Raw genomic sequence first — 27,152 nt, forward strand, 5'->3', positions numbered from 1 at the left:
CTTCCGGATGTACCGTCAGAGCTTCCGCCACACAGGGGTGTGGCTACGGAGCCCCTCAGGATGCACCTGGAGTCCTTTCGGGGTGAATAAAAGGGGCCGCTTCACTCCAGTCGTGGGCAAGAGTCAGGTGGAAGTGGACGAAGCTTGGTGGAGAGGAGTGGAGGCGGACCAGAGACTGAGAGAAGGCATTGTGTGTGTGGCCAAGGACTTGAGGGGTGATTGGTGCTGTGGCACTGGGTTTGTGCTCACGATAAGTGTAAATAGTAGTTGTGAATAAACGTGTGTGGTTTAAACATCATGTCTACCTGTCTGTGTCCAGGCTGTTCCCCACAATATGTATCTATGAGAGCAAATGAGTAACAGAAGACTTCTCCATTGGGGTCTATATTAGGTAGTATCTATTTCCAGTTTTAAAACTTGGGTGATTTGCTCTGGAATTGAAGGATGGTGTGTGGACAGAGGACTGAAGGCATTTGAATGGCATCAAGCTGGCATAATACAAAACCGAAACAAAATATTTTCAGATTTTCAGCTTTCTCATATAGCTTACTTTTCATTTATATCTTATTTATATTCAATAGAAATAAATGCCCTTAAATATAAAAACACCAAATATTATGAAGAAAGAAGCATATGGTACATATTGATTTCTTTGTTTTTATAAGTAAGTCCTTCAAGTTCCTAATAGTATGAAAAATTTGGAATTTATCACACTTAGGCCAGCTGGCAATGGAGGAGAGTAAAACAAAATTCCAGTCTACATAGATTTCTGACAGAGAGAGAGAGAGAAAGAGAGTGAGAGTGAAAAAAAGCCCTGAAGTGCCACCACTAGCTTGGTGTATGAGACATCTTTATCTTTTTCATTTTTAATGAGCTGCTACAAGTCCTTCAGCCCAGATGGTGTCTCTATAGCACCGTGCTTTGCTCCCCTCTTGTGCATCACAAACTCAGCCTTAATGCTAATCAGCATGCAGTAAAGCTTGGCATAGCGAGCAACTCATAAAACAAAGCACAGGATGTGCGCATTACCTTTAAAAATCCCTCTTTGTTTCAGCCCTGCCTGAGATAATTGGCTCACAGGTCGCCTGGTTAGGTCCACATGCAGTGCCTTTTCTTGCATTGTACAGCACCTCTGCCCATCCATGCATTTGTTGTGGAAACAGAGTGTTTTCTATTTTTACCAGGCTCAGTCTGATCTGATTTGCAGTAATTGACTGGATAAACACGCAGCATGCTAATGAGATTCAGTGAGCATTGCCGAGATCACACACACACATCCACACCCACCCCATAATCACTACTTTCCTCATGTGGTGTAAAAATTATTTTTTATTCTCATGTCACCAGCTTTCAGGATGTGAAATGTGCTTCTCCTAGCACTTACTGTAACATTTCAGCATCACTTCTCCATCATTGGGCCTTGTAGTTAAGTGCTATTCGAAACAATCCTAATGATTGCTTTAAGATCAGGATTAAAAAGAGAATTAAAGTAAGATGTGATTTGAGTACATTCAGAGAAGGTAATGAAATAACATTTAAAAAAAATATTTCTTTTGAACTTGACTGTTATAAATGTCCATGATAGTTACAAGCACAAAGTCATTCTGGCTGAATTTAGGGTCTTAGATTGCAAATCAACAATCAGTCTTAAAATATTTTCTAAGCAGTATAGTGAGGCGGCAATTATGTTAGAGTCTCCAGTTTTCATCTGTGTGGTTCAGATGCTTTGCTTTTCTCCAAATAATCTGCTTTTCACCCCCATTCCAAAGATGGGCAGGTAAGGTTGATTGGAACTCTAATTACTATGTCACACATCTCATCCAGGGATTGTTTCTGCCAGGTGTCTATGCTTCCAAGATTTGACTTTGGCTGTCTGGGATTGAAGAATGTTCACTGCACCGATGGATGGATGGATGAAAAACACTTGTATGTAATTTTCTTCCTCTGTGACAAACCTTGTTATTTTTAGGAGTATCCATCAACATGTTTATAAATTACAGCATAAAATTATATAACTTGCTTAATCCACTTTAGGGTTGTAGGTGGTCATGAACCAAATGTAGATGGGACAGCAGTCCACTGCAGGTTTTACACACAGCCCAACACTCACTCACACAGGGTTAATTTAGAGACACCATTTAATAAGTATGCCTTTGAGGCTATAGGTGGAAAACAATAAATATTATTATTTTAAATACTTTCCTTTCTGCATAATGTAATGGGACTTACTGTATATGGAAGCAGAAGAAGTCAAAGTGAGCTTCAGCTTAATTACGCAGATCCTGTCTCTTTAAATTCTGCTCCAGGGAGGGTGGCAGCCTTGGATCAGTCCTCATTTAATAAGCAGGATTTATAAACACCAGAGAGACCCCAAACAGTAAAGGGAAAGCAGGATAAAAAGAAAGCCACTGAACACCTTGCTTTACCTGCTTGTATCAAAAGATAAAGCTTTGAATATTGGATTCTGATTGAGGTGTCAAGAAAATATTATATGGTGCAGCAGCCATAGAGGAATAGGAGGAGAGAGAGAGGGAGAGGGAGAGTGAGCAAGCAAGCGAGAGAGAGAGAGTGAGAGAGGAAAGGAAAATCAGATCAGTTGTTTGGTGTTGAGATGGGTGTGCATGTGAGTGTTTGTACATGAAGAAGAGTGTGAGCAGACGGGCACTGCATTCGCTTTTATTTTTTACAATATTTTTCCATGTAGTTTTTTTAAAGACCTTATAAGCTTGCTGGATTTTCCTCTATTAACGCTATTTTCTGCTTCAATATACTGTACCAGAGCATTGGGATTGGCATCACAGCAATTCTGCACGGCAGCCCTTGGTTTTTCAATGGGTTTTGATCATCTGATTGCTTTATTGCTATTTGGGATTTTGCTCGTCTAGGTGGAACTGATCGCCTGGCTTTCCCAGCTTGGGGGGGGGGGGGGGGTGGGGGGGTTGCTGTTATTCAGGGGGAGCTGATTGTGTATCAGCTGCAAGGCAGACGCATGGCTTATTTTATGGATTTCAGCAAAAACTGCTATGATGGAAGTCTGAGCAAGATATAATGGACAAAAAAGAGCCAGAGTATTTAATGGATTCCTTTTTGGCTGCTTACTTCTATTAGATTTTCTCTCTTCTGTTTTTCTCCCCTCTTTTCTTTTTATTTTTGGAGGGGATTTACAAAACCTATTTCATGCATGTTCAGTGGGGGCAGGTTCAATTTTGACGATGGAGGCTCGTATTGCGGAGGCTGGGAGGATGGCAAGGCTCACGGCTATGGGATCTGTACTGGCCCAAAAGGACAGGGCGAGTATTCTGGGTCCTGGAGCCACGGGTTCGAGGTGGTGGGGGTCTATACATGGCCCAGTGGAAACACTTTCCAAGGAACTTGGGCACAGGGGAAGAGGCATGGCATCGGTGTGGAGAGCAAAGGCAAGTGGGTTTACAAAGGCGAGTGGACTCATGGATTTAAGGGACGGTATGGGATCAGAGAAAGCACAGGCAACAGAGCTAAATATGAGGGAACATGGAATAATGGACTGCAGGACGGCTATGGAACAGAAACTTACTCTGATGGAGGTGAGAACTGAGGCTTTCTTTTTTCTTGTCTCAGTGTGTCAAATTAAAGTAAAAATAATTTTACACAGGGACAGAATGATGTTTGCAAAATGCTTGATTATTGTTATGTGAAATAATGATGATCCCATTAATCATTCATTGCTAAATCCAGTGAAAGTAAATCAAACATTGAGAATGATAAAGAGGAAAAAGAAGAAACTTGATTCCTACAGATATTTTGTATTGTCTATTTTCATTTTGAAAGATAGTTCCTGCATTTGTAAAACATATATAGCATAGGTGTAATTTGTTGTATGGTTATTGTATTTTTGCCCATAAATGTGTCAGATACATTATCTGACAATTTCTTCATAAGAATCTATTCTTTTTTTTTAATTTGGGCACCCGGGCAATTTTTTAAAAATGTTGCGTCACTCCACAAATTGATCATGTCTCCCTGTAGCACAGAGGCAGCTGCATTAAGACTTGAGCATAAAAAGATAATAAAAGACACAAGTAATTTGGCTATCCAAGAAGACGTGACATTCTAAAATAAAGAAGTCAGCCTGTTAGACACCTTGTCTAACTTCTTCAGAGATCTCATATACATCTTCAGATTTATTTTTGTAAGATGCTCATGCTAGCAGGCTGTCACGGGCTCAGTGATGTAGTTAGGCCTGGTTTCTACCATGTGTTAGAAGGTTCTGACACTGGGGAGAGTGAAAGGAGAGGCAGCAAACCTCTGGGAATTCTATGGAAGTCTGTGGACAAGACTTAAATATGCTCCATGCATTGATTCTTCGGTGCATAGCTGTTTACAGGCTGCTAGAAGGAGTGTACACTCGGGCACAAATGTCTTCAGTGAGCCAACACCATATTTACTTATCCACACTAAAAAATACAGCAATTTGCACATTTGCAGATAAAAACCTTCATGTGCGCGCACACACACTCACACACACACATATAAACATTCTCACGCATACATCCAGTCACCCAAGTGACTGCAAGTGAGAAGGCCATCCTTTACACAGAGAGTAGGACAAATTATCCATTCATGTTGCTGAAGTGAATATCGACACTGTGTAACAAACAACTTGATGAGATAACCCCTTTACTATTAGCAAGGAAAGAATGTAAGAAGAACCTTTAGGTTTGTTTGCATTTGTGAAATGACTTGCACTTGCAAAGGGTGTTTAGGGTGCTTGCCAGAGTCAACTCTGTTCATAAAGACAGACCAAGTAGCACAGTTTTTTGCTTAATATGCTCATATTTATACCATACCTGTAGCAGGTATAAATACATATGATTATGGATATATTTTTGGGCATACAGTATGTTATGTGACAGCGAACTTGTTCTTGCTCCAGATTTTATCTGCAGTCAAGTGTCAAAATCCAAGTATATATCAAAAATAATATACCCCTTTCCTATATGAAGTTGACTGATGACTCAAAATTGTTGCATGTGCCTAACCTGACAGCACTGGATCAAAGGCAGGAAACAGTCATGGACATGGTCTACTCCTGCAAACACCTACACTCACAGTCAGCAGAACCAATTTGGAATCAGCAGTTATGCTGACAATTCATTCTTTGTGTAATTATATTTAAACTGGAGTAGCAATACAATAATCACAGAGACACTGGTAGAATATGGATAATCCGCAGGCATGAGATGCTGGATAAGTGAGGCAGCAGCTCTAACCAATATGCCACAAAGTGACTGCACCATCTTGCCATCCATAATTAGTATTTATTTTCACTAAATCAAGAAAAGTGTTTACTCTTTCTTTATATCTTTCCACACAATCAAGGTAATTTTCAACACAGGAAAATGAATGTTTTATAACCATTACTAGTCTCCTGTTGATGGAAAGAGGGACGGGGTCTACAGGGGAAGAAATAGCAGCAAAATAAACAATATGTGGTGAATCTGCAAAACTTAAAGTGATGTCTTCATTACAAACAACGTGAGGTGTGTATTGTGTGATCAAAGAATTGTTTCCATATTTATCAGATTAAACAACAGAGCTGTGGAGAATACCTGGCAGTGTTTAAATTAAATAATGTATGCACTTTTTGTTAAACACAGACTACAAAACTACTTAAAACTTTCACACATACAGGGCCGACTCTTCCAGGCAGGGTGGCAAAAATCTTTGCGGGATAGCATTTTTTAAATATTATAGGCTATGAGTTATAAACACTCTCGACTCAATACAGCACCAAGGAGGACAAACCAGCTGTACATTTGTCAGCATGCTTGAAACTCCAAGGGTCCCCTCTGTCCTTTGATCTAGTGTATGTTTAACAATACCCACAAAACTCTTAGGCCCTATATATGTGTAAGGATATCTATAAGGTTAAGGTGCAATATTTACAACTTTGTCTAAAGTAGCAAAAATGCCAGAGCCAACCCACCCATCAGTTCTGACCTCTCTCTGTGGTAGGACATCAAAACATGTTACTAGGTTTCTCTAAGTAAATTAACATATGGAATGTAAATCCTACTGTCTTCTGAGTTTTTAGTTTTATTCAAATGATGTTTTATAATGTAAGACTATACACCAAGTGATGGACAGGTGCTCCAACCAAAGCTGATTCCTGTCGAACTCCTGTTTGATTTTGCAGGTTGGACAATTGATAAATTAATGAGTGGATGAACAGTTGATGTCTCTACTATAAAAGAAGAATGACCTCTCCTTTGAATGGCTGTCAAACTACATTAGAGAGTGTTACAGATCACAGTCCACCAAAGAGTTGGACAACGTAGACACTTTGGAATGACCCATATTATTTCCGAAGTACAGACACAGATTTCTGTTATTTAATAAATGTCAGATTATGTGTAACAAATCCTTCTAAGGTTGAAACCCCAAGGCTGTGTATTCATAATTCAACTCCAGTCTACTGAAGCTGTCAAAATTTTTGAAATGAACAGTCAAATAGTTCATAATAGTAGTCACCATGAAATGAAGCATACACTAAATATAAAGTAAAGAACATACAATAAAGACTGTCTGAAAACTCAGTAAGAATTATAAAAGTAAACTTGGGTGTAACTCAATATTTAAACAACACCAGTTGTTTTGCCAATGTATGTTTTTCAGTGCAATACATGTGTCACTATGAAACTAAAGAAGTGATCTGTCTATAGCAAAGTTATCACCTGGGCCAGTAATTCGGTTTTCTGTGAGAAGTATTTTGAATTATACTAAAGTAAAAGGGACATGCAGGTTAAAAATGCACATTGTTTCACTTTCTCCAATTGCAACAGGTCAAAATTTTGATTTTGATATTGACCATTTTTGTTTGCAGTGTTTTTATGTATGTGCATAATATGTTTTAAATGATATTTTGAAAATGATTAAGTCCACACAATTTATTTTAAGCAAGTTTCATTGTTTTTAACTTTTTCTAATCATGCTTCTACAACTAAGATTACATAGAACTGTCACTGATTGTGAAGAAAAATACACACATTATTTCTTTAAACTGTTTTTGAAATCTATAACCTATTTTTCAGAAAGAAGGGTTTTGTTTAATAAGCAACAAGGAGCTCTAAAACGCCTGTTTGCAGGGCCATCTTAACACATGGGCATGTTAGTAAGATGCCCGGGGGCCCCATGCTAAGCTATGTAGGTTGTGTCTTGCTGAATGGTTTTGTAGGTAGGGGTCCCAGTGCACTGCTTTGCGCGGGGGCCTATAATGCTGTTAAGATGGTCCTGCCTCTTTGGCCATACCACCCATGTTAATGGATGTTTATAGTGACCACTTTTTTTAGCTTGTTATGTATAAGTTTGGAATGTGGAGCATAAATCAGAGTATGGAAAAAAATGATTAACCCTCTAGGACAAATTTTAGTCATTTCTTATGAAAGTGTAATATACTATATATCTATACAGAATATACAGAGGGAGCAAGTGAATCACATACCTTAAAATAGTTTTTTCCTACCAGGAATCTTCACTAGTGGAAAATGATTAGACTTGCAGCAACCCAAGGCAATATATACCAAAAAATGAGAGGGGACTGATGAGGTGGGGTTTGGAGGGTGCTGGTCATAAAGTCTTATTTACATGTATTCATGTGGCAAGTGTTTTTAATGTTTGTCCCTCCATGGTATGCTGTAAACTGTGTTCGGTGTCTCTGCTGCTCATTTCTTGCTTTTACCATTAAACTAAAACCTCCTTTAACAGAGTCAACACCACTCTGAAAACGCTCTGTAATAACAAGCGTCTAAACTCACAGGAATATTACAGAATGAAATCCAATGATGAATTTTAAGATTTGCGATTCATTTGCTCCCTTTGTGGATTTCCAGCTACATATATGCAAACCGTATCACAAAAAAAACAGAAAGACACATGTAGCTAGATTTATTAAATTATGGTAAAAGCTGTAGTGTGGTGTTGTGCTTGGACTTTAAAACACAAGATGACTAGTTCAGTTACTGCTTATGTGACAAAGGCATGTGTTCCAGCTATACATAATAAAGTTTTATTACAAAATGCTAAGTATACATTTCAGCCAAAATTGAGGAAAATAACCTATTCTCTTGTGACGAAATGCAATGGAGAATACTTACAATTTAGTTATACAAGTTTATTAAATGTTGGAGGATTACATTTTACAAAAATTTAGAGAAAAGGTGATATTTATTTATTTATTTATTTTTGACAAAATGCAATATATCCATTATAAGATTTTATATATCCACATGAAGAATGAACACGTAATACGTTTAAAGAATAAAATTAAAATAAAACAAAACAAATTAAATGCAATCAGTTTATTGTTTTGTGTACATAGTACAATACAATTCTGAAAAAAGTAAGGTAAATAAAAAACATTTAATAATGAAAAACTAAGAAACAAGACTCTGAAACAAAAACAAAGGTAAATCAGAATATAATATAATAGCAGACAGCATTTGGCAAATAAAGTAATTTTAAGCACATTAAAAATCTCTTACAGTTCAAAAATTAAGTAAAAGTTCTCTACAGTATTAGGTGTTTGCATATGAAGTCGATGAAAGAAAATCTGGAAGCAATGAGTGAAAAATAAGAAGAGATGCGCGATGAGTGAGAAGAGAGAAGTGATGAACCACAAGTGGTAAATGATTAGTGAAACTGACAAAAGATACATGACATGGAGTAATTCTGTTGCTGGATTTCCTAAAATAGATACCCATATATGCAGAGAACACAATTTCCCCATACAGTGCAAATTAGTGTTGGTCCAAGCCTTCCCAAGGTCTTAAGCAAAATTCGCTGTTGCAATAGTATAACAGCAATGGTGTTGTGCACCTTTAATCAAATAATGCTGCAGTATTTCTTAAAACTGGCCATTTTGAAATGTTGGTGCTCACAGTGTTGCATCATGAACGTTCTCAAATATTCAAAAATTGCAGTTATGAACAAAAAATTTGGAAAAAAACGATAATTAGGCTAAGTTGCAAAATGGCGGGCTTCTTCAGTAGTGCAGCATGTTTTGCAGTCATCCAGAAACACAACCTATGTGAAGCTCTGCCATTGCCAATTTGCCATAGACAGTCCAATCAGTCACAGTAAGACTTCATATCAAACTTAGCATGCTTGACAATATATCAAGCATAGTTGTTTTATGATATATCACATTAACCTGTATCTTACTCTTTCTTTTCTCTATTTTTCTACTATTTGGATGCCATGCTGTCCTGTTCTGTGTATTGAGGTCCATGTGCTGTAGACAAGTAATTCCTAATCTTTTCTATGCCCTACACAACTAGAAAATGTTTGATTTACAGTATGTTCACACCCCTACAAAACTAAAATAACATTTGAAGATGAAGTCAAATCTCTCATTTTTGAACCACAAATTGAACCAGATATAAAAAATAAGCATTTAGCAAAGTGCATAAAATTGAAATATAAATTGAGTAATTTCCCATTATAAGTCTCAATAATCTTGTAAATGTGTCCCCCGTGAAGCCTAGACATTCAATTGACCATCTGGGAGTTGGGTTATCCCACAAAGCATCAAACATTGCAAAGAAATGACACACGATCAACGATCAAAGGGTTTGGGGGATTGAAGACCCCCATGAAGCAGTGGGTGCCGGCATGCTTCTAAGCAATGAAGCACAGTCAATGAGTTTTGTTCCCTGATAAAACCTGCACTGCAGTTCAAAAACAGATGTGTTGTACAGTTATAATCGCTGCACTACTGCCAGCAGTTGAGATGAGATGAGTGTAAGCAGCAGGTTTTGCATCCAATTCAGTCCCCCTTGTTTCCCTTCTGACAAAAATGTCAATGAAACCTTGAAATCAGTGATGTCTCACAATCAGGGCTTGCACAGAAATTAATAGTAGATCATTGCAAGGTCCAAATTCCATTCTCTTGAAAAAAGTCATTCTCCTTTATGAAGGAAAGATTTCTGCGGTTCATTCACAGGCGACAATTGTGTGTGCAATGCTTGATTCTTTTCATATCATAGAACAGGAGCACTAACTAATAAATGACCTAAAAATGGTGGCACACTGCAAGACAGCAATTGTACCATGATAAAGTCAGACAACACCTCTCACTCAATTTTGGCAAATTGTGATGCAGCCTTCCTCTTTGTCTCACCACCTGAAATTCCATCTTGCACAACCTGGAGGTGTGGGCCTCCCAGTTTAGGAACTATTGCTGTTGAAGATGGAAAAAAATACTGCTGTCATCTTTTGATGTGACTAATTTCAAATAACATTTAAGGGGTACCCCTCTCTGCCATGCCATGTCATGTAAATGTATTATGTTTATAATAACTAATAGCTAAATAAAAAATAATGGCAAACAACATCATCAAAAACGTTTGCATAAAAAGAGAACTGTCATTGATGTATGTGTTTCAGTATACAATTTAAGACAAAGTATGCAGTTGTATAAATACATCTCTGTATACAGCACATGCATTTCACTGTATAATTCATACTTTTCTACACATAGCATGTTTCAGTATGCTATGTAATATATGCATTTCAGAACAGAATTTATAGAAAGGTTAGAATAAAATAATCCTGTATGGTGCCTTATACAAAATGGTGCCTCTTGCCAATGATTAACAATAAATAACATTAAAAGTAAATGAAGCTAACACTGTCAAGAATAATTCTTCACATTCTCATGTTGGATGTTTGGAGGGCACTAACTTGCTGAATGCATTCCTAGTAGTTTGTATTAGAAGGGAAGTCACATTTTTTGCAGTCTGAAACAAAATTGTACATGTTAATATGCTGGTCAATCGTACATATCATGTTTTTCTAAAATTTGATTTAATTATGGAATGTCTTCTGATTGAATGTTTTTCAACACTAGCTTCTAAAAATGCAGACATTGCATTACATCACATTTCAGATGCAAACAGCTATACTATATCATTAAATTGTAAGTAAGTTTGAATACAGCTGTCAGCAAAAACATCAATAAAAATAATAATGGCATATTACCCTACTCATTCTCATTTTCAACCTCAGTTCAGTGCATGGGTGGATGGAGCCTATACTAGCAACAATGGGTGCACCCTACAAACCAACCTTGCCTATGCTAACAATCGATCATACGACACACACTTGCACAGACCCACACTCGCTCACATGAGGTCCAAGTTAAACTCAACAGTTACTTGACACACACACATCTTTGGGATGAAAACTACAGAATGTGGAGAAAAGTCCAGATGCTGGGACAATAAACTCCAATATCCACACAGTGAAGGGCCCAAAATTTAAACCCAGTTTTCAAGCACTTTGCAGTGGCAGTGGTAACTGCTACACCACCCTGGTTCCCATTTGAATAATTAGGATGTTTAAAATCATATATCTAATTGCCAAATGTGCAATAACAAAGCTGAAGTTGTGATTTTCAAACCAAAGAAAGTATAATTCACAATTCAACACAAAGAAGAGAAACATCAAATTCCTAGTATTAAGATAATTTAAACATACAGTGAATGTAATTGCCTTTTATTTCTATTACATACGAAACTGCCTGATAACAATCTAGCCTTGCAAATGATTTATTTTACTTTCTGTATAATGGATACAGAATGTTATATACAACAATATGGTACTGTAAGTTACCCAGCTTCTCTGGCCTAAAAAAGTACATCATGGTGACAGATTAACAGAAATAATATATTTTAGGAGAATTATTTGTATCTCTTGACATAAACCTGATAGAAGATCAAGTATTTCAGTTCCACAGCTTTGATACAGCACTGTGGCGGGAAGTCAAGTGTACCAAGTTTCAAAAGAGCACTCTATACATAAACAATATGTTTTCCAGAATATTACAGAATTCCAATGACTGGAAAAGAGGCGAGGTCTTACATATTTTAATGTGGATAGTTCCAGCTTGCCATATTGTAATAAATAGTCTCATTATTGATATCCTTTGAATGTACAGCTTAGTATACTTATTTTAGGATTTAGGTATAGCAAATTGTGCATCTATTGAAGCTGGAAAGGCATTGTAGCAGCCACAGCACAAAGACACTGAAGGTTAAATGATGACTACGTGACTGCAACCTCAGCGCCTAGAAACGTGACCTGTGGAGGTTTCACGGGAGTATTGGAAAACTGTGCATTAAGCAAATTGGCCCCAGCTGAAAGTGGCACAGAAGCACAGACACTACTCAACAATGTACTCTTCTAGCTGGGGGCTCCCAATGGACCTAATGCAGCAGAAGACTGTTAAGGAAAAACGAAATAAATTATACATTAACATATTATACTGTATATATGAGCCATCAAGCTTGTTTGTTTAGCTAATAGCTAAGCTGTCCCAATATCCCATCCAGATACTATAGTTTGTAACAGTTGTCAAGGTTTTTGCTTGAACTACATGATTTAGTAGATTGTTCCACATTCCCACAACACTTATGCTTCCTGCTTTAGTCCTAAGTGCACTTCCACTTAATTTGAACTGGTGTTCTCAAGCGTGTGAGCCACCATTTAGTTCAAAGAATTGTGCTGGATCTATTTTATCAACGCCTCTGAGAATTTTGAAGACCAGGATTAGGTCCCCACTCAGTCTTCGGTGTTCCAGACTAAACAGATTTAATTCTTTCAGAGTGCAACACCTTAAGTTCTGGAATGCACTTGGTTGCTCTCTTCTGCACAGCTTCAAGTGCTGCAATGACTTTTTTGTAGTGCGGTGACTAGAATTGCACACAGTACTCCTGATACAGTATCACTGGTGCATTACGTAGTCTGAGCAAAATGTTCCTTGATTTATTTCAGTAGTTTTTACAATATAACTTAACTTTTCATCTGCCCTTTTAATAGCTTCTGAACATTGCTTAGATGATGAAAATGTGTTGAGAGGTTGCTCCCTTTAAGACATTGTTACCTGTTAAATTTGCCCACACATATCTATCACTGTGCACTTTTAAACATTAAACTGCTTTTTCCAAGTGCTTGTACAGTTGTGAAGCTTGTCCAAGTCGTTTTGAATTGTTTTTGCTGCCTCTTCAGTGTCTGTCATCATTCCAATTTTAGTATCATATGTAAATTTCACAAGTTTACTAACTATATCAATGTTTAAGTCATCGATGTAAATCAGAAAAAGTAACAGTCCCAGGACAGACCCTGTGGGAATCCACTGATGACCTCATTCCATATGGAACATTCTCCTCTTCTTTGTAGTCTTTGTCTCCTGCCAGTTAACCAACTTGAGATCCAGTTTTGTAGGTTACCTCTGATGCCAACAGCTTCTAATTTCAGAATTAATCTCTGGTGTGGGACCAAATCAAAAGCTTTTTGACAGTCTAAGTAAATTATTGTTGAATGTCTTTCTTTTGTCAACTACTGCAGTAGACTGCTCAAAAAAATCTAAAATACTGGATTGGCAAGATCTTCCTCTCATAAACTCATGATGTCTGCTATTGAACATTTTATTTTCATATCACTACTTTTCTAATTTATTTCTTATTATAGTTTCCGTAATTCTGCATGGTACAGAAATAAGACTTACTGTTGTATAATTAACAGGGTCCATTGCATCTCGCTTCTTGAAGACTGGAGTCATATTTGCAACTTTTCAGTCATTAGATACTCCTTTCTCAAGTGTTTGCTCAAATATGAATAATGAGGGTTTGTAGTTTGTAGATGATGGATTTCATTTGTTACAGTACAACTGGTAAAATCCCATCAGGTCCAGGGGATTTATTAGTCTTCAAAGTACTGAGGGCTTAACACTAGAATTACCAAAGCCTACGAAAAAACTTGTAATCCCAGCCCACCTTAAATCCCTTTGCACCTCTCCGTCATCGTCTTTTCTGTTGTAAATGTGTCAATCAGCAAAGCACCCTGCTATCCCATTCCCCACCCACCGCCGCAGTTCAACTCACAAAGAAGGTTCTCAGTACTCAGTGTTTATCTTGGAGTGAAGGGCTGGAGTTGTAAAGGGTAAATAATATATTGTCATTTGGAATACATACATTTCATGTGCTGCTTTTGTTGATTGACACATTTACAAAACAAAAGACACTGACAGAGAGGGGTGAAGGGATTTAAAGCGGAATGGGATTGCGAGTTTTTTCGTAGGCTTTGGTAATTCTAGTGTTAAACCACATCTGACTGAACAATTTTAAAATCCATGAATTCTGAGCCTATTTTTATTACTGCATGGGGCTTTCAACATGTTTCTTCCTTTACAAATAATTAAGTGAAATACTTGCTCTGGTCATTTGCTATTTCGTTCTCATTTTCAATGATTTCTCCTTTTGTATCCCTAAGGTTTGTTAAATTATTTTTTATCATCTTTTGGCTGGAGTACTACTCAAAAAATTGCTTGTTTGTTTCAGTTACTCTAGCATTTTTTTGGTTTCTCTTCTGACCTTTCAAATGCTTTGTTTGATCTCTTGCTGTAGCTCTGCTAAGTCAGAAGTCTTTGGCTGGTCTTTAACACTAGAATCCCTGAAGCCTACGAAAAAAGTCATAATTCCAGCCCACCTTAAATTCCCTCGCACCTTGTCAGCAGCGTCTTTGTGTTGCAAATGTGTCAATCAGCACAAGGAGCAAGCAACCTGCTATCCCATCCCCCACCAATGCAGCTGAAGTTCTCCAAGCTCCAGTTTCTTTTTCTGGGTGTGAGGTACCTGGAGTAGTATAGGGTCAATAATATAACGTTATTTGGAATACATACAGTACATGAGTGTTCCGTGTGACAGGAAATGCGAGGCAAGAAATGTTGAACACATAATTAAAACAGAAACTTTTTTTCATGTTATAGTAAAAATTAATAAAATGTTGATGTGAAATGTATAATGTGTGAAGACTGAAGTTCAAATATCAAATACTTTCACAAAAGGTATAACAAAACAAGTGTACCTTTAGAAGCAGCCATTCTGACCTGTACACCAACCATGCAATTGATATTTGGGCTTTGTTTTTTTATGTATTGACAGTAACAGATAAATTGAATAATTTCTTTTTTCTTTGGTTATATTCTTGAAAAAGTGGCACACTTGTTTTGTTATACCTTTTGTGGAAGTGTTTATTTGATATTTGGACTTCAGCCTTCAAATATTAATTTTTAGTATAACATGAAATAGTTATGTGTCATCCTTTTCCTGTCATCCTACATTTACCCAGATTGTTGTAGACACGGAACACACATGAAATGTGTGTATTACAAATAATGATATATTATTTACCCTATACAACTCCAGGCACCTTATACCCAGACTTGAATGGGAGAACTTCAGCTGTGTCGGTGGGGGATTGGATAGCAGGCTGCTTGTTCTGATTGACACATTTGCAAAACAAAGACATTGCTGACTAGGTGCAAGGAAATTTAAGGTGGCCCGGAATTACGACTTTTTCATAACCTTCAGGGATTCTAGTGTTAATTTTCTGGTATTGTGAATTTTTCAGATTTATCCTCTTTAATAAAACCCCTGTGTGCGTCCATGTGTCCGTGTGTGTGTGTCTTCTGGTGAAGTGTGCATGTGCGGGACACTCTTTAATAAAGGACATCATTGCTGGGGAGAGTGCTGATTGGGTCGTCGCAGCCAAGGCAGAAGTACAGGGAAGGGCGGAATGAGTGTCAGAGTCACCGGCGTCTAGCAGATGCTTCAAAGGCTGCCTGACGCGTCACACAAGACAGAGAGAGTGGGACCTATAAAATATCGCGTGGCCGATCCAATCGGATTTCGGTAAATGAGGTAAGCAACATCTCTTGAAAGAACAGTCAGCTCAGCAAGTAAACATCAACAAAAGAAAGGCTGAAAGACAAAGAAAAATATGAGCAAATAGATCGATTTAAGAAAAAGAAAATGAGCGTCAGAAAAACGCTAAAAGAGAAAGACTCAGAAGAGCAAATAGATCTATAGAAGAACAGGAAAATGAGTGTAAAAAAATTCTCAAAGAGAAAGACAAAGACGAGCAAATAGATCTATTGAAGAAGAGGAAAATGAGCGTCAGAAAAATGACAAAACACACAGAGCTAAAGCTAAAATAAAGAGAGGCAGGATAAGAGATCTTCAAACAGACACAACACATCAATCAACAGCCACAGAGGACAGGATAAATGTAATATTAATTATACTTACTGTATTGTCATATACATTTCTATTTTATTTTTATTAATATTTTACATTTAATATAGACTGTACCTACTAATGTTTATGCACGACTATTCTAGCGCCTGTTATTGTAACGGGGCTTAATGTCTAGTTTTTTTAATAATATCCTTGTTTATCCATTTTGGCTGTTTTTTTGTCCTTTTGTTTTATTAGTTTTAGAAGTATAGTTACTTTGAGCCTGGAAAAGACAGTCACTGAAGTTACACCATCTATTCATAGCTGCAGTGTTTTAACTTTCTCATTCTGTTTTAGATACTTCCACATCCCCTTAAAGTCTGCTTTTCTGCAGTTATATCTTTGCTTTGGTATACATTTGTGTGTTTTCAAAGATATAGTCTCTTAGTCAACCTTTCATGTTGTGTTACTGCACACTGTGTCCAGATATGTATAGTAGATGTTATCTCCTCTAGTTTGCATATTATAGTAGTACCTTAATATTAATGCAGCAGCTTCATTATAATTTGTTTTGCTTTTCAGTACATACATGATTCCTGTTGATTACAGTATTTTTATGCAGCATTTTTTTAGGTGGGGTTTCAAATTATTTTGCATGTGCATTACATTTTATGGTGATATTAATTTTTATGGATTAGGTTCTTTCACTCTGCAAGTCAATGGCTTAATTTAAATCAGCATCATCAGGTTTCAGCTGAAACACAGTATTTTACTAGGGCAACAATAGAATTCAAACAATGACATTCATTTTACTTTAGTTTGTTGGTCATAATCAATATTAATTTTATGTGCCATCTTTTATAATAAGCTCTAGCATAAAATGTTTATATAGTAATTAATAAAAATAACTATACACAGTAACACTATAATTACTGCACTTCTTTAGCACATCATGATTAAACAGCATCTAATCCAATGTAAACAGATCTATAGATAACAGTTTGCAAAGATCAAAATTAATCAACATAACATCTTAAACCCACTTAATCCAGTTCATGGAGACCATCCCTGGTATTATAGGAAACAAGGCAGGAATAAACTGTGGTCAGTGTGCCCATCACAGAGCCCTCTCATACACTCTCGCACTTCCAAAGGGCCAGTTTAGATAAGCCAATGAATATAACATCCTTGCTTTTCGAATATGGGAGAAAAACTGGAATACTCAGAGAAAGACATGGGAAAAAAGTGTATGACAGTAACTGGGCAGAGAAAAATGAATCTAGATTGCTTACTGTTCTTCCCTCAGGATAAAATAGATAAGAATTATTGTAAGAGATCTCTTCATTTTTATTGCCTTGAATTATTGTAAAAAATTAAGGCTGCCTTTACACAGCAGACAGACATTGAAAGAAGTATACAAGCTGACTCCAAATGCCTCAGCTGCTGTATGAGAAAGTCAACATTGTGTCTGTGATGTAAACACCCTGTTTCCATGGTAACAAGACTATGACTACAATATGCATTATTTAATCAGAGCAACCGTGTTATCTACTATATACATGGCATCAAATGTATAAAATGAGGAAGAAACTGTCCATTACGTGGGCAGCCTAAAAGTTAATCTATTAATGTTCTGTATATTTAGATAACTTAAATAACATAGCATTCAGAAATATATTTAAAAGAATATGGTATTATTTCAGTTTTGCAACAAATTAGTCCATATCTTTTAGCAAATGTGTTTTACTTAAAAAGATGGTTAACTTGCACAGTTTTAGGTACGCACAAATCTTAAAGAAATGTCATCTGTTTTGGTGACTGTAAATTTGTTCATTATGATTGAGTGTGGAAGCATGTGTAAGCGTGCTCTGTAATGGACAGGCATCTCGTCTATGGCTGGTTTCTTCTTGCAGCAGACTCTGCCTAGATAGGCACCCTCTCCTTATGATATTTTACTTAATAAGTGAGATGCAATGTATTTCTTTTTTCACATGATAAAAAAGCAAAACATAAAAAATGTAGTCAGCAGAATTAATGTTTATTACATTACCCATGTTTGATTTCCCAGTGGTGAATTTTTTGAACGACTTTTTTTCTGGTTCCCTTATCTTTACAGTAAAAAAGTCGACTATACAAGAGTTCCAAATGTTGGCTTTATTTTTCTTTGGTGCTCGGTATTGTCCAGCATGTCCTAGCCCTTTTCCCATACTTGAAGCAGGCAGAGCGGTGTGTTAACTTTGTTGGTGCCTTCTCAAATTCTTTTAATTGTATACTGTAGAACATTCAATTTCAATATTTGCCACATTAGCTCAAAGCATAATGCATTGTCCTCAATCAAATTTATAAATATGCACATAAATTTACCAGGTAAAAAAATCAAAAAGATAAAAGGAAAGGATATTGAATTCTTGTGGAAATTAAATTTGTATCATTTTCATTTGTAAGGTGTTATCAAAATAGCAAAGATTTTCAAATTAGAAATATCTTCCATGTTTACAGCAGTTACTTTCACAGTATATTACATGAGCAGTAAATGATTCCAGGGTGCAACCACTGACTCTGTGAAAAGCAATGTTTAATAATTCAGGGGCTTTGCCATTAAACACACACTTTTGGCGTAATTGTGAATGCTGAGTGTTGGCTCTTATCATGACTGAAGAGCTATAGTGGCCGAAGAAATAGAGCCTATTTTTTTCAGGTTTAACAGCTGTGCATAACAGTAATTTTAATATTTTAGACTCTTCTTTTTCACATTTTAAAAAATAATAATAGAGGAAAAACAAAGTTTTCATTGTTCTGTAATGTTAGCAGCCAGTCATCTAACACTGTACTGTGATGAATTGCATTACACCATGCTTAGTTTAAATATTATTTTTTGTATTTCATGATTATTTTAAATCTAGACAAATTTAAAACCATTAAAGTTCAACTTCCACTGCTACTGTTAAAATCAATTAAAGGTGAGAGGTGCCTTTCAGCACCATAGACAGCAGCCATAACACATTGCCATCTCACTGGCACAATGAAGGGATTTTTATCGAGACACACACAGCTCAGGACACAGTTACAATAAGAAGAGAGCTGCTGATTTAACTTTCAGTGTTTTGGCAAGACAGTAATAGTAAGTAAACTCAGAAAAAAATGAATATGTGTATGTAATGCCCACATTTAAAAATGCAGATTTTAAAAATGGATTTTGTTTTAAATTTTAACATAAATTAAGCTGGAACAGTGTCTCATGACTGCATGATGTTAGTCATTAGCTGCTAGATTCAAAATGTGACATCTTTATTTACGTGTAGGTTGTTTTTTTGGATGGATGGGTAATATCTGTCAAGAAGGAATTACATAAATTTGCAGTAGAATATAGAAGGCAGTGTTGCTCAGTAGGTAAGTAGTTGGACACAACTCCACAAAACCCCTTAGCACTCAGATTGTAGCCCCTAATTCTCTGTGTGAGTTGGAGGAAGTTACTTACACTTTTGAACTTGCCTGTAGTATGAAATTGAAGTGTGCTTCTATAAAGTCAAATTGGGTGCAAACATATGGATAGTTTGTGCTTGAAATCAGATAGTGGTGTCATTTATAGAAGGGGCTATGAGAACATGCAGCATACATGCTCACTTTCTAAGAAAACAAGAGCAAAACGCAAAAATTATTGCATACAATTTTTCATTTACCTTTGAAACATTTCACTTTGACCAAATATTTATTATTCACTCTTTTTTGGACCTTTTTTGGCAAAGAAATTTAAACATAGCAATATTAGAACACTCTAGACGAGAACAGGCCATTCAGCCCAACAAAGCTCACTAGTCCTATCTACTTATTTCTTCCAAAAAAACATTCAAGTTGAGTTTTGAAAGTCCCTAACATCTTACTGTCTACCATACTACTTGGTAGCTTTTTCCAAGTGTCTGTCGTTCTTTGTGTAAAGAAAAACTTCCTAATGTTTGTGCAAACTTTACCCTTAACATGTTTCCAACTGTGTCCCCGTGTTCTAAATGAACTCATTTTAAAATAACTGTCTCGATCCACTGGACTGATTCCCTTCATAATTTTAAACACTTCAGTCATGTCACCTCTTAATCTTCTTTTGCTTAAACTGTAAAGGCTCAGGTCTTTTAATCTTTCCTCATAATTCAACCCCTGTAGCCCTGGAATCAGTCTAGTCACTCTTCTCTGGACCTTTTCTAGCACTGCTATGTTAAAATAAATAAAAAGTAATAGTAAAAAAAATAGGACTTTAGAAAGAAGATGCCAAATACGTTGTTTTAACAACAGAGGTTTCAAGGGCCAGTCTATAAATCTGGGGCATGCTCCAAATGTTCTCAGAACTCTGAGTGACAGACAGCAAAGGTAGGACTTGTGCAATAATTGCCTTGTAATGTAGTCTCTGTCCTGTGGTGGGTTGGCACCCTGCCCAGGATTGGTTCCTGCCTTGTGCCCTGTGTTGGCTAGGATTGGCTCCAGCAGACCCCCGTGACCCTGTGTTCGGATTCAGCGGGTTGGAAAATGGATGGATGGATGGATGTAGTCTCTTAAACACTATTAAATGCTGGTGCATAATATGAAATAAATGTGGAATAATGCATTTTCACATTGTATCTAGAGTACAGTTATGTTTAAATGCACATTTACTCAAATTTTCATATTATACTGTGTGGATAAAATATTTCAAATACAGTAAAACCTAACTAAGTAAAAAGCAGTCAAAGTAACAAAGAAATATTTGCTAGTTGTGTAATTTAAATACAGTTCCTTCTGGTTGTCAGACATTTGAATTGTAGATCCTCACATACATTTTAAATTGCACTTTTTACTATATTATTGAAATGGGGAGAGTAACGTTCAGCATAAGCGATAACACTTTACAATCTGAAGGAATGTTTATTTAGCTTAACAGGCAAATTCAGTAAAGTACATTTGAAATATAAGTTCAGCACAATGCTGATACTGCATTCCATTCTTTTGGAAGTACAATATGCACATTGAACAACTCCTATATGGACCCACAATAATATTCAGTTTTCTTTTCACCAATTTAACAAGGTGTAAAAATTAGGCCTAGGAAAGTTAGCAAATTCATTTTTGTGATTAACGTGGTGTGTTTAACACGTTAAAAAATATTATTACATCCAGGGCCAGCAACGAGGCCAACCCCTCTGTCAGTGCTTTGGTCAGGACAGCATTTTTATGTAATATGTTTTTAACTTTACAAAACAATAATACAAAAAACTTAAGTGTGTTTCTAAAGAATTACATACACATCCCATATAGTATTTATATACTATCTTTAAAATTTTATGAAATTAAATTTTCATTTAAAGGTTTAAAATTTCATATTATGCGGTTCAGAATGATACATCATATGTCAATACATAGCACTAGTGTTCATTTTCTTGATTTATACATTCTGACATAGGTGCCAGGGAGTGTGGGTTATGACAGTCCTGATGCAATGTTAAAGAAAAGTTGCAAGAGTAAAAATTAAGCTGTTTTTTTTATTTCCTGTTTCTGTAAAAAGATCGAATCAATGTCATATCACATAAGTGCTACAAAAGTTATCTTTGAGTGGCACTAAAACCTAAAAATGTTCCTAGTAACTCTGTATTTAACTCCGTGGCCTCCCAGGTGGCTGACAGTGCTGACTGCCATAATATAATGATAAAATTGTATGAAACAGAAGTTTAATGTTTATCCCTGCCCATTATTTCAGTTTTCAGTCTCTTTGCTAATTTATGCAAAGAACTCTACATAACCATCCAAGTAATGCATGGTGTCAGGTTTTAATTCCTGGTGCCAGGAGCAAAACTGTTTCCAACCTTTTTTTTTGTGGTGTCACACTTTGTACCCCAAAAAATCCCATGGCACACCATGATTTTGTCAAACAAAAAAGCATGAAATCTCTTAGACGTACTAAACTCTCCGAAAGAGCGAGACAGGGGTAACAACAAAAGCAGCTCGGAGACTGCAATTTGCTCTGCAAAAATCGCTGGCAAACACACACCCAGGCAGATCAATCCCCAACACGTCTCCTGGCTGCTAAAGTGTTCCGGGTGCTTTGTCTGGCGATCACGGAACTCTTTTTATGTCTCCTTCTCCAGGTAGTCTCAACCACCTCGACAGGTCTCGACCACCTGAGGAGCGTATCTCCCTCGGGTCAGGACTCAGGGGCACTACACTGTTATTTTCATGGAGCACCAGTTGAAAAAACACTTTTATAGAGTATACTCATCAAGTCTTTGATTATGATGAACAACTGATGATAGTATTTGTGGAGATTTAACACAAGTTTAATTGTATGCTCATTTAAGAGATGCATATTATTTCAATTAAATTAGTCTTTAGCAGTGCATTCAACGTCAACAGTGATTTTGATTATTTTTTACTTTGACATGTCTGTGTTTCATATGCTAATTTAAGAATTAATACATTGGTGTTTTCTTATTGCTTTCTTTTCGACTTGCCTTTTAGGAAGGCAAGTGCAATGCTAAAGAAAAGTTGTCAGGGTAGTATTTTGTTAAAAGTTCAGGTTTCAGGTCATTGTTTATGTTTAAACTATGCCATTAATTGTTTTGTTCGTTTGTGTTGACTCTACATTAATTTTGTGATTCTGTGTGTATTTACTTCATGATTTATGTATTCATTTTATAATTACATGTTTTAATATTAGATGTGAATAATCGTGATTAATTACATATATTTATGCAATAAATTAGTTGTTTTTTTAAATTGATTTCCAGCCCTAGTAAAAATGTTTTATATTCTTCCACAAAGTTTGGTATTTGAAATATCTGTATAGCCTAAATGTTGCATGACAGCTACTCTTTAATGGAAAAACTGTTAAGAGATTGTGAATGGATTAGGTGCATAGAATTTGGAATGCTTTTATCTGGAGTCTCAATGATATAGTTTGTTTTGTATTGGAAACTTCAGAACCTTTATCTTTATTTTTCTTTAAACTATGCTATACTATACTATACTACACTACGCTAAACTATACTATATTATACTCTACTATACTATACTATGAACATTGCCCTGGCCTTTTCTACCCTTGAAATATTCTTAAATTCTATGTAGGAGTTTTTCATTACTTTAACTTACAAATATTAGAGTATGTAAGTTCTAATTTGAACAGAATATCAAAAGCTTTGCCACGGCAACTTTTAATGAAACCAATTCTAGCATACTTAGGAACGTAGCAAATTGAAAACTGCTGAGTCCTTTATACTTCAGTAATTACCCGGCCTAATTAATATTCTGAGGGTGTGCAGCAAACCATTGGGTAATGAAGGCTATTATACAAATGCTTTCAGAATTTTCTAATGAAGTGTTCTGCATTTGAATTGAAAGGCAACATTGTGTGTGTGTACATAATGATAAATGTTGCATGAAAAAACCTGAAAAGAAATCATGTATTTTGTGCATGGCTCTGTTGTTTTACTAAGTACTGAGATGTTTTGTTAGGCTGAGGTGCCATTGTTGTTTATATGTTTTGTGTCGTATGGTACATGGAAGTGTTAAAGGTGTTAACTTCTACCAAACCAATCCAGTGCTGTGGAGGACTCGATTTTATCTTAGAAGCATCAGCCACAAGCAAGAAACCAACCTTGAATGAGGCTCCAGTCCACTGCTTTGCCCACACATCCATAATTACACACACATGGTACCAATTATGAATCACCTGTTAAAATAACACACATCTTTGGAATATGGAAGTACTCAGAGATAACACCCACAGTGACATTTCACACATACAAAGAATGAGTGTGGTATTCAAACCTGAGACATGAGATTTGTGAAGCAGCCACATCAGCCACAGAAATAAATCCAACCACACCAGCCTCGGAGACTGTGTAGTGAGCGTCTATCTGGATACCAGGAGTTCAATAGAAGTGTCCCATTTATAGTATGCCTAGCAGATTTTAGAATTTCCCAACTCTTGATAAGAAGAGCCTAAGTGTTGTCCTCTTTGAAATTTAATGGACCACATCTTTGCAAAAATGTGTTTCTCACAACCATCATTTTTTTCCAAAGTGTGTTTGTCTAGCAAAATTGTAAAAAGTATATGCAAACAGTCCTAGCTGCCCAGTATAGAGTATGAAGGCTGAAGCATGGGAGGATGGATGTTATACTTGCAGCTATGTCTGAATTAATGTACATTTACTGGCACCTAATCTATCTCTAAATCTTGTATCTATATAATAAAAATGTTATCTATATATATAAAATCCCTATGTGCGTCCAGGTGTCCGTGTGTGGGTGTCTTCTGGTGAAGTGCGCATGCGTGGGGCACGGTGCTATGCGCGATATTACTGTCAGAGAAAGTTAGAGGCATTTTACGGAAATACAAACCAGTATTACTGCGAGAGGAAATTAAAGGTACACAATACTGTGACGCATATTACAGCCACATACAAGCCAGTATTACTGTCAGAGGAGATTAAAGGCATATTACCGACACGCACGCCTGTATTACCACCAGAGAAAATTAAAGGTATATTACGGACGTATATTACAGACGTACAAGCCAGCGGACATACAAGACGGTATCCTTCAATAAGGGCGCGCACAGGCATCCTTCAATAAGGGCGCTCACAAAAAGGCGAGCCTCAAAAGGACGACCTCAATTGGGCACAGCGAATAAAGGCGCGCGTAAATAAAGATCTGCACCTGTTGCTCTTCACATATTCCAGAGCCATTTGAACTAAATTATCTACGCGCCCTTATTGAATAGAGCCGTACAAGACAGTATTACTGTCACAGAAAATTAAAGACACACAATACACGGCGGCAGCCCACGAAGAACGGTCAGCTCAGCAAGTAAACATCAACAAAAGAAAGGCTGAAAGAAAGAAAAATACGACCAACAAAAAGAATGAGGTCAAAGTCCCTTACCATTTAATATAGACTGTTCCTACTAATGTTTATGCACTACTGTTCTAGTGCCCGTTATTGTAACGGGCTAAATGACTAGTCAAGTTAATAACAAGTCAAATGTCACAAGCTAATGAAGAACTCAGTTTCCAAATCTCATCCTCTTTTTTTATTCTTTCATATCCAGTTTAGGACTGCGTTTGTGAAATCAGACTTCTTAGTTGAAAGCTCAACTTCTGATTATCACATTTACTTGGTTGTCAGACAAAGGTCATTCATTTTTTGTATATGGATCTCATTTTGTTCTGTTTGCTGAACTTGCAGTCACTTGCCACCCAAATCACTGATATTTTAATTTTTCAAACACTCTTTTATACTAATTGAGTATCACTTCCACAAACACTGGTCAAGGATAAATATAATATTATCCAATATAATATCCTATATATCCAGTATATATAACATTATAATAAAATATTATTGAGGTCAAAAGATTTTTAAGATATTGCTATGCTTATATTGTCTGCACATACTGAGATGGTTTACAAACAGTTCTTAACTGTAATAAATGTCTTCTGTCAGTGTAATCATCCTGCAAAATGCTTCTGATTCCACTCCCATTGTTTTCTTTACTGCACTTTTATGGCTTGGCTTTTTTTTTGTTGATTTTGTTTTTGTTAGCTTAGTTATGGTTTTTTTGTCTTCTGTTAACTATGTAGATAAATATTTAAATGTGTTTTATGAAGAGTGGTGAGACCCCTAATTGGATTACAACACAAACTGCTTCAATCAGCTTCACAGTGGCCTCTGGGGACTGTTTAAGTTTCTTTCTGCCACTGCAGTTTTGCTGTAGCATTCTTCTGCTTTTGTGCTGATTGTGGTCCTTTTTTTGGGATGTTTAGGCTTATGTACCTTTGCTCTAAAATTTGGTTTATGAATTTCAGACTTAAGTTTAGTAATTATTAGTTTGCTCTTATCTTTGTTTTTGTTTTGCATTTTTTTGATATTTAGTATATTTATATATATTTAGTTCCTCTTCCTTTTGAATAGCTTTTTATTTTTTTCAGTCCTTAATCTTTTTTGTACTTTTTAAATATTTTTACGAGGGGTGTTCAATAATTTATCTATCTGAGTATGAAAGAAAGTAGAAAGCATGTTGAAACAAGTTTGGGCATGTTGTGACATGTCTCAAAGTTACTCATGCATAGTTGTGGCTCAGTGCGAATCTAACATTCTAAGAGACAGGATATCCGGAGAGTCCTCGTGTGAATCAAGTAAAAAAATGCTAGATTTGGAGCAACGTTAAGTGATAAAATTTCTCACAAAAGAAGGGAAAAAGCCAATGGATATCCGTAAACATATGACTGCAGTTTATGGTGAATCTGCCCCATCATCCTACAAAGTAAAATGTTGGAGCAAGCAGGCTCCAGTGCTGTCAGGAAAACTTGGAGATGCTCCATGAAGACCAAGTGAATTTTTTTGACTGGAAATGAGACTTGGGTCTATCACAGAGATCCTGAGTCCAACATGTAGTCAGTGCAGTGGAAGCTGAAGTCATGCCCCACCCCAAAAAAGTTCAAGACAGGAAAATCTTCAGGCAAAGTCATGGCAACTATCTTCTGGGATATTGAAGGACTTTTGCTTCTGGGTTCATGCCACACAATACAACTATAACTGGGGAGAATACCAAAATAATTGCTTTGTGGGAATCAATCAAGGAGAAAAGATGAGGAAAACTCACAATAGGTGCACCTCTTCTTCACGACAATGTGCTGGTTCACATGTCTTTTCAATCACAGGCTGCCATCTGAGAATGTGGGTTCCAGCAGCTAAACCACCCTTGTAAAATCCATTTTATATTATTATTTCTTTACATTTCTGTTTTCTTTTGGCATTCATTTCCCAGCATGTTCATGTCAGATTCACAGTCATACTATTCAGATATGTTCCATATGTAATTTTGCCACGTCATCTTTAAAAAAACAATTTCCACAGCTTTAATGATACCAATTAAGTTTTGGTTATAACGCTAGCTTTTTGCACCCTTTTTAACTGTAACAGCTCAGCTCTGAAACTGAGCTACTATTACATTAAATATTGTTATGTTTTAGTCAGAGTTGTTGCACTGGCTTTTTTCCCATTTATATTGCCTTATTTATTATTCATTTTGTGTTTTTGTATTATGTTAAAGGATAAGTTTGGTATTTTTCAAGTCAA

General features: G+C 36.4%; 1 protein-coding gene across 1 annotated transcript in view; it reads left to right on the forward strand.

The window, feature by feature from the left end:
* Nucleotides 1-2,951: 2,951 nt before the first annotated feature.
* Nucleotides 2,952-27,152, forward strand: part of jph3b (junctophilin 3b) — a 426,338-nt gene continuing 402,137 nt past the window's right edge. Inside the window, exon 1 of the mRNA XM_028810112.2 lies at nucleotides 2,952-3,563. Coding sequence (XP_028665945.1) covers nucleotides 3,182-3,563 — 382 coding nt within the window. The 5' untranslated portion in view covers nucleotides 2,952-3,181. The remainder of the gene's footprint in view (nucleotides 3,564-27,152) is intronic.

The sequence above is a fragment of the Erpetoichthys calabaricus genome, chromosome 9, assembly GCF_900747795.2.
Source record: "Erpetoichthys calabaricus chromosome 9, fErpCal1.3, whole genome shotgun sequence".
NCBI classification, from domain to species: domain Eukaryota; kingdom Metazoa; phylum Chordata; class Cladistia; order Polypteriformes; family Polypteridae; genus Erpetoichthys; species Erpetoichthys calabaricus.